Source organism: Meriones unguiculatus, chromosome 3 (genome assembly GCF_030254825.1).
Source record: "Meriones unguiculatus strain TT.TT164.6M chromosome 3, Bangor_MerUng_6.1, whole genome shotgun sequence".
Classification (NCBI taxonomy): Eukaryota; Metazoa; Chordata; class Mammalia; order Rodentia; family Muridae; genus Meriones; species Meriones unguiculatus.
This window is the reverse complement of record NC_083351.1, coordinates 73,703,943-73,718,739: the sequence shown is the minus strand read 5'-3', so window position 1 is coordinate 73,718,739 and position 14,797 is coordinate 73,703,943. Positions and strand designations below refer to the sequence as shown.

Below are 14,797 nucleotides of genomic sequence, written 5' to 3'. Positions count from 1 at the left end.
GCAGTTACTGAAAAAAAAAAGCCTTGTTGAAGTACTTTCACTTTATGTGACAATAAGATTATTCTTTTCCAACAGATGGGCTGTTTGCATTGAGCACAGTAGCAGTGAGCTTCATTGGATTGCTTTTCACTTACATACAATGAGCTGAAGTGATGGTGTAGGAATGAATGCATTTTAATGTCTATTAAGAGCATGGGAGCCCACTCCTAACACTGCCTGGAAGGGCAAGAACCAGAGGCTGGATAGCCCAGAGACCTAGGATAGATACAAATACAACTAGATAAAAAGTCAATTAAACGATTTCTAATGATATTCTGCAATACATGTAGACAGTAGCCCAGCAAAATTGTCATCAGAGCTTCTGTATGCAGCAATTGATGGAAACCAATACAGGGACCCACAGCCAAACATTAGGACGAGCTCAGGGAATCCTGCAGAAGAGGGGAAGGAAGGATTGTAGGAGCCAGACGGGTGAAGGACACCACAGAAAATCTACAGAATCAACCCCCCTGGGCTCATAGGGGCTCACAGAGACTGAACCAACAACCAGGGAGCGTGCATGGGCTTGAACTAGACCCTCTGCATATATGTTATGGTTGTGTAGTTTGGTTTTCTTGTGGGATCCTCACAGTGGAAACAGGGGCTGTCTCTGACTCTTTTTCCTGCTTTTGAGACCCTTTTCTTCCTACTGAGTTGCCTTGTTCCACCTTAATATGAGAAGAGGTGCCTAATATTATTGCAACTTGATATGCCATGTTTGGTTGGTACCCTTGGACAGTCTATCCTCAGTGGGTGAGGGGAGAGAAGAGAAAGGGACTGAGAAGGGAGAAAGGAGGGAAAGCTGAGGCTGGCATATAATACATAAGAGAACAATAAATTAAAAAAATATTTAAGGAGCTTGTGTTAGGAGGGTGTTGCATCCTTTGCCTGACTGGCATTTGGGGCTGGATAAATCTTTGTTTTACAAACTGCTTGACAATTGGAGGGTATTTAGTAATACCTTTGCCTCTGCCTCATAGAGGCTCATTCCATCATGCTCCTGTCATTTATTTGTCCCCTTAACTCCAATTGTAACAAGCAGAGGCATCCTCAGAAAAATGTCTTCTGCAAGAGGATGGGACAAAGCACTCCCAGTTAAGAAGCAGGATAGTAAAGGAATGAAATCACTCCCTCAGTGTGGCTTCTGCAGTATCCGAGGAAAAAAACTGACAACACAGGATGATACAGCTAGTACATTCAACTCAAGACTTTAGAACAGATTATAGGTTGGTCCAATCTCATATTAAAAACACTGATCCATGATGTTATCTGAACTCAGCATGGTTGAAAGTAGACTATGAACTCAGGGAGATAAAGCTCTCACATTAGAAATTAAAATAAAATAACTTTCCCAGCACTCAGGAAGGCAGAGACAGGTAGATCTCTGGGAGTTCGATGCCAGCCTGGTCTACAAAGCAAGTTCAGGACATCCAAGCCTACACAGAAAAACCCTGTCTTGAAAAACTAAAACCAAAACCAAATAAAGAAATACATAAAATAACTATTAAATATTTACTCCTTGTTTTTTTTCAAAAATATTTACTTTTATTACATACTTACTTTTTTGTTTACTTTTATGCATGTGAGTGCATGTCTGTTTAAGTGTATGATATGTGTGTACATATGCCTGAGGAGTCCAGATGAGTGCATTGGATCTGTGGAAAGGGGGTTACAAGTGGTTGTGAGCAACCTGCTGTGGGTGCTGGGAACTGAATTCAGGTCCTCTGGAAGAGGAGTTAAGCACTCCTAACTAGTGAGCCATCTCCCCAGCCATCTGTAAAATACTATTAATCAAAGAATTAATTAAAATGAGTTTAGGAAATATCTAGAAACAAAACTAAAAACATGTCTGTGAAATCTTAATAGCAATAGTGCTTAGAAAAAAAAATCACTGATTTTCAGTGTCTATATCACTAAATAAGAAAAAAAAACCTAAAAACATTGGTCAAAAGGGTATTTAACTTAAAAAGTTAGCAAACTATCGATATGCTAAGAAAAACAGATGAAAAATACTAGAAAAATAAAATATTAATGAATGAAAACACAGAACAGATATTTTTCCTTATTTTGCAAATTTATTCTAAATGGAACCCAGAAAGAAAGCAGAAAGAAACAAAAAACTTGATTAAACAAAAATTAATTGATAGCAAACAATAAGAATAAGAGTAGAAAAGAAAAAAATGGCTATGGTATAGGAAAATTAACAGTCATTAAGGAGAAAGAATAAAAATATTGAGAATCAGATTTTTGCTGTGTTCACTGAGGTAGCTGAAGAAGTTAGCCAAGCACACAAAATCAACATGTTGGATAAATTAACAAATATACTTTTCTTATGTTCTATAACAATGGTATATTTTGAGAAAAATACAAATTTACAAAACTGGTCTTTGATGAAAAAAAATATACAGACTCTCTATGCACAGAGATAAAATTCTGAGGTAAACATCCCTAACACATTTTTACATTAATTTTTTACTTTTATGCATTTATTTATGTATTTGTTTATATATATATATATATATATATTTGTATTCATGTGTGTGGGTGTTGTGGAGGTTAAGGGTCAATGTCAAATGCCATTCCTGTTTCTCCACTCTCCACCTTATTTTTGAAGCAGGTTCTCTCATTGAATCTTGAACTTGCTAATTCAGCTAGACTCATGGTTGTGCAGTAAGCCAGGGGGACCCTCTTGTTTTGGCTTGGCTGGCAGTAGGGTTTGTACTGCAGGTTTGTACTGCTGTGGTAATGGCAATGGAATTCAAATCCTCATGCTTGTGTGTCAAACACTTTACTAACTGAGCCATTTCCTCAGAAATGCTCATCTCTTGATCTGCATGTCAGGAATGTGGGTATGTATAAATGTGAAAAATATTCCTGAGCTGCATGCTGCAGATTTGTGGACTCCATGTGCTTTACTCTGTGTGTGGATATATCTACATGTTGTACTTTAACATGAAGAACTTGTACATGGCTCACTGTAGGGACAGAACTGATGAGTGTCTAGCATTACTCAGCTTTCCTAAGTCCTTTCCTGTGTTTGCTTGTTCCTGTGAAAAGATGTCATGCAAACTTCTCAACACTTTAGTGCCTCTGTTTGTCGGGCAAGTAAGTGCCCAATGTGACCCTGAAAGTACTGTTATATCCCTGCTCCAGATCAACAAGAGCACAAGGGTATGGATTCACGTTAAGGTGTTTAAAAAAAAATTATCCAATTTCGGAAAAGAGTGAAAGGAATTGAACTGTGCCCTTTTGGTGCTGTGAGAACATTGCCCAGCATGCTTCCTCACAAGCTACCTGGTTTCCAAGGGAGCCCCTAGGCTATCTTTGTTGGCTATATGTGCAGACTTGTACAAGTCTGTGTGTGCATGTGTGTAATTTGTTTGATTCTATTTTTTGAGTTGGAGTCTCACTTTGCAACCCATATTACCTGCAAACTCATTGCAATCATCCTGCCTTATGCTCCCCAATCTTGGGATTACAGGAGTAGGTCATCATACCCAGCTAGTATACTTGATTCTGTTAACTATTCATGGTAAGGGACCCCTACGTCTATCCTCAGATTCAATGACTTACTACAGGAACTCATAGAACTCAGGAAAGCAACCATACTCATGGATATAGCTAATGATAATGCAAAGGTATAGGTTATAATTATCCATGGTACAAGAAGCACAGGCTAGCTGAGCAGTGGTGGTGCACACCCTTATTTCCGGCACTCAGGGAGACAGAGGCAGGCAGATTTTTGGGAGTTCGAGGCTAGCCTGGTCTACAGAGTGAGTTTCAGGACAGCCAAGGATACACAGAGAAACCCTGTCTTGGGAAGAGAGAAGAAGAAGAAGAAGAAGAAGAAGAAGAAGAAGAAGAAGAAGAAGAAGAAGAAGCAGCAGCACAGGTTAGTCTATGTGGGAAATTAGACACAGGCTTCTACTGTTTTCTCCCAGCAGAATTGCATAGCTAGTTGCTTAATTGCCCCCAAACAATCATGTATAGGAATTTATATTCACTAGTGTTAACCAGAGAAATCCATCTTTGGTTTAGGTTCAGCGTTCTTGTTCTGATCAGCCACTTAGCCATGAAGCCCTGGTATGGCTGAGCCTGGTCTATCTCCAGACTCTGTAAGACAAACTAAGATCATATGGTTGAAAGTTCTCACATCATTTATTACCATAAACTATTCAATGGCCCAGATATGGCAACATTCTTCTCAAGAATGCTATTCCAGTGTCACCTTCCTTGAGTTGTTAAAGGACAGATTTGGGATGTAAGGAGTGGTAGCATCCTAGATCTCCTGGAGTCAGTCACCCAAGGGCCTTATGGGTTTGTGAGGACAACAGCCTTTCACTGACAGTGGTGATGAGCGTGATGATCACTCGGCAGGGTGTGAAGGATCTTCATGCAGGGAGAAATGATTAAATCTGGTAGGAAAAGTAAACTCAGAGGCTTCGTGGTTTTGCAGTTGAGAACACTGACCCACTTCCTTTACTTCTTCTCATTTCCTTCCACCCCTTCCTTTTTTCCCCCTTAGGCACTGACCTTGAGGCTTCTCATGTGCTAGTAAAACACTAAGTGATATCTCAGTCCTGCTCTTACTTTTGACTCTAAGACACAATCTCACCAAATTGCAGGCTGGACTTGAACTTGTGTTTTTCTTGTCTCAGGCTCCCAACTCGCTGGGACTACAGGTCTGTGCCATTATGCCTGGCTTCACAGTAGTTTTTACATCAGCTTGCAAATGATTCTGTCATTGATGTGGCATTGAAATCATTGGTATGTTTTCACTTTGTGTTCACATAAGAATAATACTTCTAAATGTTTAAAGATTTTTGCTTTGACTGTTTTCTATCATTTATGTACACAGCTGGTGAGCCTTGGTCTTCAGCGTTGTTTTGTTTATTGCAGCAACTCTGAAGTGATGGAAGCAGGATGCAAAATCTAGTGCTCCATTGCTCTGAAGGTCCACTGGAAGTCTATTATTTTGTCTCTATCACCTCATGATACAGCCTGTTTCTCATGAATGAGAATCAGAGACTGGAGTAGACTAAATTAATGAACTTGGGGATTTGGTACCCAGGAGCCATACATTCAGGGAAGGTTCATATTCAATCACCTGGGCCCCAGGGTATATGTAGACTTAGTTACTGTTCTGTGATTGTCAGATTTTATATAAGCAGTAGATGGGCAATTTAGAGGGGCAGGCTTAGGTCTTAGGAATATAAGTATGTTCAACCTTTACTGTCTTCATAAGTATGCCCAAAAATGTACACACCAAAAAGTACTGAAAACATGAGATCATTGTTCATGTCCTTATGGCCGTTCCTAGTGCTCTGTCATTCTGCATCATGGATGTTTCTCAGCATAGCCAAAATAGACAGGTGGAAAAAAAGACTCTGGAGTGCTAATGTGTAGGGAAACCACATCAAGTTAGCAGCAGCAGCAGCATGGCTTACACAAGGGAAACTGATTACTTCAGAATTCCAAAACCAAGGTGTCTGTAGTGTGTTGTCAGTGCCTTCTGAAAGAACATCTCTTATTTAGTTTCAAATGGGTGATAGCAATATTTGGTATCTCCTGACTCATGGAAGCATCATCTTGACCACTACCTTCATCCTCATCTGGCTTTCTCCCTGGGTGTTGTCTGGATGTCCATTCTTTTAAAAAGTGAAGACAGTCACTTTAGATTAGGGGTTATCTTCCTTCAGCCTGATCTTATCTTAATTAATTACAGATGTCATGATCTTTAAAAAATAATGTCATGTTCTAAGGTGCTGGAGGTTGAGGTTTCAGCATAAACTTTGGGTGTGGCAGGGGGAGACATACTTTATACCATAGTAGATAAAATGGGAGAAGAACTGACATACAGAGGTTCATGGCAGACTATTACTCTTCCCTTAGTTCTCTATTTTCTGTGTCCAACTCTTTTCCTCCATTTCTTCTATAGTTAAGACAGAACTTATCCTTTTTTGATTGAGGAATATGCCCCTGGCAAATGATGGGACTCTTTTTAAAGTATCTACTTCTTAGGAATGGTTTGATAAAGATGTTATGCCTAGCCCTGCCTCCACATGACTCCTCATGAAGAACCCTAAAGGGCTCTGACAACATGGGTAGACACAGATTTCTTGTTTGTACCTTTTTCTTTCTTCTCTTCCCAAAGCTCAACTTCAGGCCCCTTCAATTTACTGTGATGAAGATGTTTTTCCCCTACCTTAGAAACAGAATGGAGATCATGTTGTAGAACAAATCATCATACTTTATTAATTCTTACAAATAAAATATTTTCCAGGGAACAGAATTGTTGACATTAGTATTGGAACAAAAGTGATTCATGTAGATGACATTTTTAATTGATAATTTCTTTATTTTATTTTATTATTATTTTTTTATCAGTTACATTTTATTAACTCTGTATCCCAGCCGTGTCCCGATCCCTCATAATTGATAATTTCTTAAACATGTTTCTCATTGAGCCATTCAGTTTTATCTATTGATATTGGAAATACAGATTTTTTTTTTTAGATTTCCCTTACCCTTTGAGAATAATCTAATGTAAACAAATGTACTATATTTTAGATGAATTAAAATAGATAAAGTTATATTAATTTAATTCACTTTTTAGAATTTTACATATATATAAAATTACTCATGTTCTTTTAGAACTTGTAACTTGTCAAAATTCAGGTATCTACCCCAATATATTCTTGTCTTAAAAAGAACATATATGTTCTTTTACAAAGCTGTATATCTTTCAGTATTTCTCAGATACTCCTTTAAATTTTCATTCATTGAAAATCACCATCTTTAGACCATGTTATGATACAAAGCTTGATTGTATATGTTGGGTTTTTTTTTTTTTTTTTTTTTGCCTCTTTACATAACGGTTTTCTTGGTGAATGTGGGCCAGAATGATTATAGCCGAGTGCAAGTATGGCTTACCAGTCATGAGGAAGCTCAGGCCCTTAAAAATGGAAGAGAGACCAAGAGTTCAGAATTCAAGAACTGTGTCAGCTGTACAGTAAATTTGTGAGCAGCTTGGACTATATGAGACCCTATCTCAATGTCCCACTGCCCTGAACAAAAAGAATTTGAGAAAGAATCAGTAACTCTCCATCCTTCAAGCACAGTAAAAGCTGAATAGGCACACTGGATGGAAACAAATGATAAAATCAGAATCATCATGGCTTTGATGATTATCGCTACACCCTCTCTCATTCTGGGTCTCCGGCATGCCAGACAAGCACTCCAGTAGGAACCTACAGCCTTAGGCTTTTTTACTGTATGTTTTTCTTTAAGACTCTTCTAGACTTCTTATTCTCTCTCTACTCAATGTGCATTACAAATGGCATGTGAATTTCTGTCTTGGCTGTCTGTATTGCAACGAATGGTGCAAACCATTTTTGGTGGGTCAGGGTCATGGGTCAGCACTTGGAAACATGGCTGCTACAAACCTCTTTATTGTCCTGTTAAAAGCTGAACAACGCAGAATTCCTATGTTAGTCTCAGATTCATGAGTTGTAGTTTGCTTTTACATGCTACTTTTGAAGTATAGTGAATTCCATCAACAACCTTGAAGACACTGACCTAAAGCACTTGCAAAGGGCTATTTAGATATATTTAAATCTTTTTTTCATCATCAGAACTAAGTTAATTCTACACAAAAGTTAAGTATGGCATGTTCTATTCAACTTAATCTGAGGATAGCAAGACCCCATTTATTTTCACATCGAGAGGTGATTACTCAGCTCAAGATTCTGACCAAAAGAAAAAAAACTCTGTGGAAGAACTTTCCGTGTTCAGTATTCGTCATGAAATGGATACTCAGGGTGGTCACTCCACCTGCAAAGACAAACCCCCGAAAGAAAGACAATTTACTCTAATGGTGGCATAGTTGTGTTACCAGCATTCTTTGATAAAGTCATTGTCTCCCTGTTTTATTTCTAGTCATTTCCCTTTTGTTTCCCCTGTACTTCTATTTTCCCTTAAGCCAGTACCTTTCCATGATGTAAGCAAGCACATGGCAGGCATGGAAAGGTTGGTTGCAGCTATATCATTTCACTCAGAACAAAACAAGATGAGAGTCTTGCCTGCCCATACTTGCATTTGAAGTGTTACTATTTGTAATAATGATAATGATAACCCTATCTTGTACTGTTTATGATAATGAGCACGGTGATAATGATGGTGATGATGATGATGGTGATGATGATGATGATGATGATGATGATGATGATGATGAATACCCTACTTTTTAAATAACAGAGGAGACTCCAACAGTCTGGAGTGTGTATTTCTATTATGGAACACAGCCAAGATTTAGCTCTCTGCAAGTACTACAAAAATACAAAACAAACAGGGCTCTCCAATGTCAGAGGTCAACAAAATAGCATCAGAGAAGAGTTACAGCTCACTACCCTTCAAAGAAACAGTTATTTTTAAGTTAATGGAGCTTAATCTTTATATTATTTTGTTGATTTTCTAGCTGTTTTCTGCAAGAATGAGTCATTTTTCTCTAGTATTGTTAGAATTGGTGTTAAATATTTCAGATAAGTCAAATAATGTTTTAGTAAAAGAAAATCAATAGGACTGTAGATTCAGTCCATATTATATCTTCTTAATGTATTATTTTATATCTTCAAGAACCATTGATTGACTTATGGCTTAGTTTTCAACAAGATACTATGTGTTCTTGTGTTTTCTCATGTATTTTGAGGCTAGATGGTATGTTTTAATGCCAAGCAGAATTCTCCCAGAAAAATTTACATTAAAGAGCTGTTTTATTACAGTAATTCAGAAAATCAATACCAGTCTATCCAACATACTTTCTGACTCATGAAAAGTCACAATGACTCAATCACATTCCAACTCTGTATTGTTTCAAGGGGTGCTTTCTAACTCCTTCCTAAAGGGAAGACTCAGTAAAGTTGTGGCCCTCATGATTTGAGAAATCAAAATGAGTAATGGGGAATGATGAAGAACAAAAAATAAATGTGTATATACATATATGCATTAGTTATCTGTGTATGAGCTACACTAGTTCTAATGTCAAAGTGCTGCAATGTTTGGGGAACAGAGACTACTGCAGTGCCTTGACTGAACTTGGCAACATCTATACACGGTGTGAAAAAGTCTCATTGAAAAGATAGCTGATGGGCAGAGCTTGAAGTGCTAAGTCATTTTTAAAAGAGTTATCTTATTTTTATGTGTATCCATGTTTTGGCTTCATGTATGTCTAGGTACCACATGCATGCCTAGTACCTGGTGAAGCCAGAAGAGGGTGTTGTAGTCCTGAGGACTGGAGTCACCGATGATTATAAGCCACCATGCAGGTGCTGAGAATTTAACCCAGCTCATTTGGAAGAGCAACCAGTGCTCTTAGCCACTGAGCCATCTCTCCAGCTTTATTTACTTCTGTATGTACTTTTGAAAATAGGTCTTCAGTATGTAGTCCTGGCTGGCCTGCAATTCATTAGGTACACCAAGCTAGCCTTGAACTCACAGAGATCCACTGCTGCTGCCTCCTGAAGGCTGGGAGTTTAGGTATGTACCACTGTAATATTTACTTATTTACTTAGTTTTGTTTTTGTGTATGTGTGTGGGTGTGAATTTATGTGGACCCTATGCATATAGGTGCCTTTGTGGGCCAAGAGAGAGTTTTGGATTCCTTGGAACTGGGGTTATTGTGGCTGTGAGCTGCCTCATATGGGTGCTGAGTACTGAACCCAGGTCCTTTAAAGAGCAGTAAGAGCTTTTAACCACTGAGTTATCTTCCCGGTCCCCAAGCTCTAAATCTAACAGGCAATAAAGTATTTGACTAAAGCTCTATGTTCTTAGTTCACAATCTGGTATTCTTTCTCCTACTACACAAGCAGACCTCTTCCAGAATTTAAAAAAAAAAAATTCCCTCCAATCTTGGTATTTCTTTGATTTTTTTAGTTAGAAGTAAATAGTGTTGTTTTAGAATTGTGTTGTCGCTGTAGCAGTTGTAGGATGAAGGGTTAATTCTCCTTGTCTCCATGTCATGCCTTTACCTAAGTGGCGTATGTTCACCAGAGCATGTCTTATATTCAGAACATACTGCTTATCCCTTATCTGGATGTTCCTACCATGTGACAAGCACCACCTGATTAGAGATCCCGGAACACTTACATGAGCAACTCCACAAAGCGGACATTTTTATTCAAGGCTTCAATGTCCTTCATTTCTTCTTCAGTGAGAGAAAAGTCAAAGATCTGAAATAGTAGAAGTAAAAGACAGAATATTTGTGAAGATGAATCAGGGAGTGGAGACGGTGAGGGAGAGCCAGTATCTCTGTGAGTGTCTGAGAGAGCTGGGCTCCTTGCACACGTGTGTGTGTGTGTGTGTGTGTGTGTGTGTGGTACAGCAAAGGGGATGATGGGGGACAGCTTGACCTTCTGCTTTGACCTTTGTCTTGGAAGCAATTCTGCTTGGGACCACTCAGACTTACTGAACAGTATGCATTTAAAACATCTAATGTTCCACAAGTGAAGATTCTTATTTTTTTCAGATAAAACATTGGATTTTTTTTAATTCTAGACTTACCTAACTCACTGAAAAAAATATTTCCTAGTCTTTAAATTTGCTTATTCTTTTGTTTTGCATTTCTCTGATGGCTAAGGATATTGAGTATTTCTTTAAGTGTTTCTTGGCCATTTGAGATTTCCTAGGTTGATAATTCTGTTTAGATCTCTATCTGATTTTTTTAAATTGGGTTATTTAGTTTGTTGATGTCTAGTTTCTTGAGTTCTTTTTGCATCTTGGGTGTCAGCCCTCTGTCAGATGTGGAGTTGGTGAAGATCTTTTCCCATTCTATGGGCTCCCTTTTTGTCCTTTTGAGATCCTGTCTCACACCTGTCAGAATGGCTAAGACAAAAAACACAGTGACAGCTCTTGCTGGAGAGGATATGGAGCAAGGGGAACATTCCTCCGCTTCTGGTGGGAGTAAAACTTGTACAACTGTTAGAAATCATTATGGTAGGCTCTCAGAAAATTATAAATCAATCCACCTGAAGACCCAGCTACAGCACTCCTGAGCATATATCCAAAGGACACTCCATTCTATCACAAGGACTTGCTCAACTATGTTCGTAGCAGCTTTATTTGTAATAGCCAGAAACTGGAAACAACCCAGATGCCCCTCAACTGAGGAATGAATAAAGAAGACATGTTACACAACGGAGTACCATCTACACAACGGAGTACCATTTCCACAACGGAGTACCATTTCCACAATGGAGTACCATCTACACAACGGAGTACCATCTACACAACGGAGTACCATTTCCACAACGGAGTACCATTTCCACAACGGAGTACCATCTACACAACGGAGTACCATTTCCACAACGGAGTACCATTTCCACAACGGAGTACCATCTACACAACGGAGTACCATCTACACAACGGAGTACCATTTCCACAACGGAGTACCATTTCCACAACGGAGTACCATCTACACAACGGAGTACCATCTACACAACGGAGTATTGCTCATTTAAAAACAGTGACATCATAAAACTTTCAGGCAAAGGGATGGAACTAGAAAGGATTATCCTGAGTGAGGTAACCAAGACCCAGAAAGACAAACATGGTAACTTATAAGTGTTGTTAGCCATAAAGTAAAAGACAATCATGATATAGTCCACAAACCCGGAGAAGCTAAGTAACAAGGAGGGCTTAAGGGAAGATGCAGGATCTCCCAAGGAAGGGGAAATAAAATCGATTTCACAGGTGGACTGGGTCAGTGAGGTTGGGAACAGGACAGATCAGACAGGGTGGTGGAAGGGGATATTGGGAGAAATGACTGGAATTGGAGGCATTTCAGAAGTGAGGTGGAAACTAGTACAATAGAAACTCCATGGAATCTGTGAGAGTAACCCTACAGAGATGCCTAGTAATGGGGACACAGGCCTGAACTGACCACCCTCTGTAACCAAGCAAGGCCTCTAATAGAAGGGTTGGGACACTAATGCAGCCACAAAACCTTCTACCTACAGATGGTCCTGCTGGCAGAGTGTGGTGGGATTGGAGCCTAGAAGACTCATCATCAAAGAGGCCAGATATACTTCATCCAGCAACTGACGGCAGCAGATGCAGAGTCCCACAGTCAAACATTAGGAGGAGCTCAGGGGTCCCGTGGAGGAGGGGGAGGACTGGAGGAACCAGAGGGATCAGAGACATATCACAAGAACACAGCTCAGAGGATCAAATGACAGGAACTCATGGGACTGGAAGAGATCAGCCTGTTGAGGTCCTCTGCATATCTGTTATGGCTGAGTAGCTTGGTGTTATTGTGGAAATCTTAACAGTGGAAGCTGGGGCTGTCCCTGACTCTTTTGCTTGCTTGTGGGACCATTTTCCTCCTACTTGATTGCCTTGTCCAGCCTTGATGTGATTCTATGTGCCTGGTTTTTATTGTAGCATGTTATGCTGTGTTTGATGTCCCCAGGGAAGTCTGCTCTTCTCTGAGGAGAGGAGAAGGGTTGGATCTGGGGGAGAGGGGAGGCCTGGAGAGAGGGAAGAGAGGTGTGGGGGAAAGCAGGGAAAGTAATATATGAAAGAAGAAAATTTTTAAAAAGAATAAATTTGTTTATTCACCATTATTATTGTCGTTATTGAGACAAGGTCTTGCTTTGCAGTTGGTCTGGATCTTGCTAAGTATCTCACAATATTTCTGCCTCAACCTTCTGAGTGTTGGGATCACAGGTGTACACCACTATTTCAGTTTCTCTCATCATTTAAAACATCTTTAGGTTTTTGTTACAATTATTTTCTCTCTCTGTTTCTCACATTTATTTATTTAGTGTGTGTGTATGTTGGTACACATGTGGGAGAATCTATTTTCTCCTTCCATCATGTAGCTTCTGGGGTTTGGACTGTTGTTTGGTTGGTTGGTTGTTTTTTTTTTTTTTTTTTCAGACAAGGTTTCTCTGTGTAGACTTGGCCATCCTAGAACTCACTCTGTAGACCAGGGTGACCTCTAACTCACAGATCTGCCTGTCTCTGCCTTTGGAACACTGGGATTAAAGGTGTTGGCTACTATCTCCGCCGTTTATTAGTTCCTTTTAAAGTGATGAAAATTTTGGCAACAAGTGCCTTTACCCTCTAAACCATTTTGCTAGCCTGTTCTTACTTTTTCCTATCTCTTCACTTTGCTGTTATATTTGCTTATTGTACGTAGAAAAACTAATTGTTAGCAAAGTGTAAAAACTTAAATAGGCAGTGCGTTTGTCACATACAGTTAGGTGTGACCTGAAGAGATGTAGTTTAGGTGTACCTCTGAAAGCCTCTATAGATAAGAATGCTAAAGAATGTTTTAAGGCAAGCTGTTTGGGGGAGGACTTGTGTTCTTTGCTCTGTGACCGATGGCCTCGAACTACCCCACCATAAAGATGAAATGGTTCAGCCCCTACTCTCTTGGTTTGGAGGACTCACCACCACCACCATCATGATGGTGACATCATTCAGCCTGCTAAGAGTGTAGGGAAGGAGTTTGAAATTTCTTTTATAAGCAATTATACCTGTGATAGAGGTCTCTCTGTAACTCTAGTCTCTCTCTTTCTCTCTTAGGTTGGAAGAGCCCTTTGGAGGAGCTTTGGGTAAGAACTCACTGAGGAGCTCTCTTGGGTTTGGAGGAGCACAGAGAAAGGTAGCTAAGTAGTAGGATGACACTGATGAAAAGAAAAGCCTAAAGAGCTAGTGGTTTAGTTGTAGGACTAAAAAGTTGTAAAACTTGTAAATAGATATTTTTAGTTCAGAAAATAAAATTGCCTCACTTCATCTTTATTGGTATAAATATTAAATAATATAAATGGTTACACTTTACATTTTATTATCATTATGTACATATTCTGTATTAGCATTTGATATTTTATTTGCAATTCAATTTTAATATTTAGTTTATCTGCTTACAATTTATAATTTTAATTATGTAAGCAGCCTGTAAATCTATGTTCTTTGTAAACTGACGCTATAGGATAATAGACATGTATGGGATGAAAAGGGAGGAAGTTTCTCTTCATTCACTACTTTACTTTATTTCCATTTACAGATACTAAATATGTTAGAAAATATGTAGCATACAAATGTGGAGTAATGATTTTCCTTTACTTATATATTAATGGTCCTCGTAATCTGGTTTACAAAAATATATAGGTAACCTTATCATTTACTTTTCACAGTACATATTAGATACACTTACTTAATTTCTCCTCTATGAATCATTTTCAAGGATTCTCTTCAGGAAATTCTTTCTTTGATTGTTTATTATCCAGATATTGAAGTTCAAATCCCAGCACCCACATAATGTCTTACAACACCTGTAATTCCAATTCTCGGGATCTGAGATCCTCTTCTGGCCTCTGCAGGCAGCAGGCCTGCACATAGTGCACATGTGAAAATACAGGCAAAGCACTGGCACATAGAAAATAGAGTTAAATATATATTTAAATTTAATTACGTAAAACCAGTCCCAGACAAGCTAAACACTCAAAATATGAGTGTGTCTATGGATTTACATCTCTACTTTGTGGTTTACTATGGGTCCTGGTCAGAAGCTGCAGCAGGCCTTATAAGGACACAGATTTCATGAGGTCAATGATGAGAGAAGATTTGAAGATCTATTCTAATTAAGACACAGGCTATCCCAAATAAGGACAAGGTCAAGTTTAAAATTCTCCAACAGAGGTGTATTTAAATCTCCAGTAGACAGTGCTGGGCAGGGCAAGGGAGGGGTGGGCCTGGG

The 14,797-nt window shown here is 39.0% G+C and overlaps 1 protein-coding gene across 2 annotated transcripts in view; it reads right to left on the bottom strand.

Moving 5' to 3' along the window:
• Window positions 1–6,268: 6,268 nt before the first annotated feature.
• The window catches only part of Akr1d1 (aldo-keto reductase family 1 member D1), a 287,500-nt gene continuing 278,971 nt past the window's right edge, over window positions 6,269–14,797 (bottom strand). For both annotated transcript variants that reach the window (XM_060380196.1, XM_021638210.2), the window contains exons 9-10: window positions 10,183–10,265; window positions 6,269–7,872 (exon numbers count right to left, since the gene is read on the bottom strand). In XM_060380196.1, the coding sequence (XP_060236179.1) occupies window positions 7,830–7,872; window positions 10,183–10,265 (126 nt within the window). In that variant the 3' untranslated portion in view covers window positions 6,269–7,829. The remainder of the gene's footprint in view (window positions 7,873–10,182; window positions 10,266–14,797) is intronic.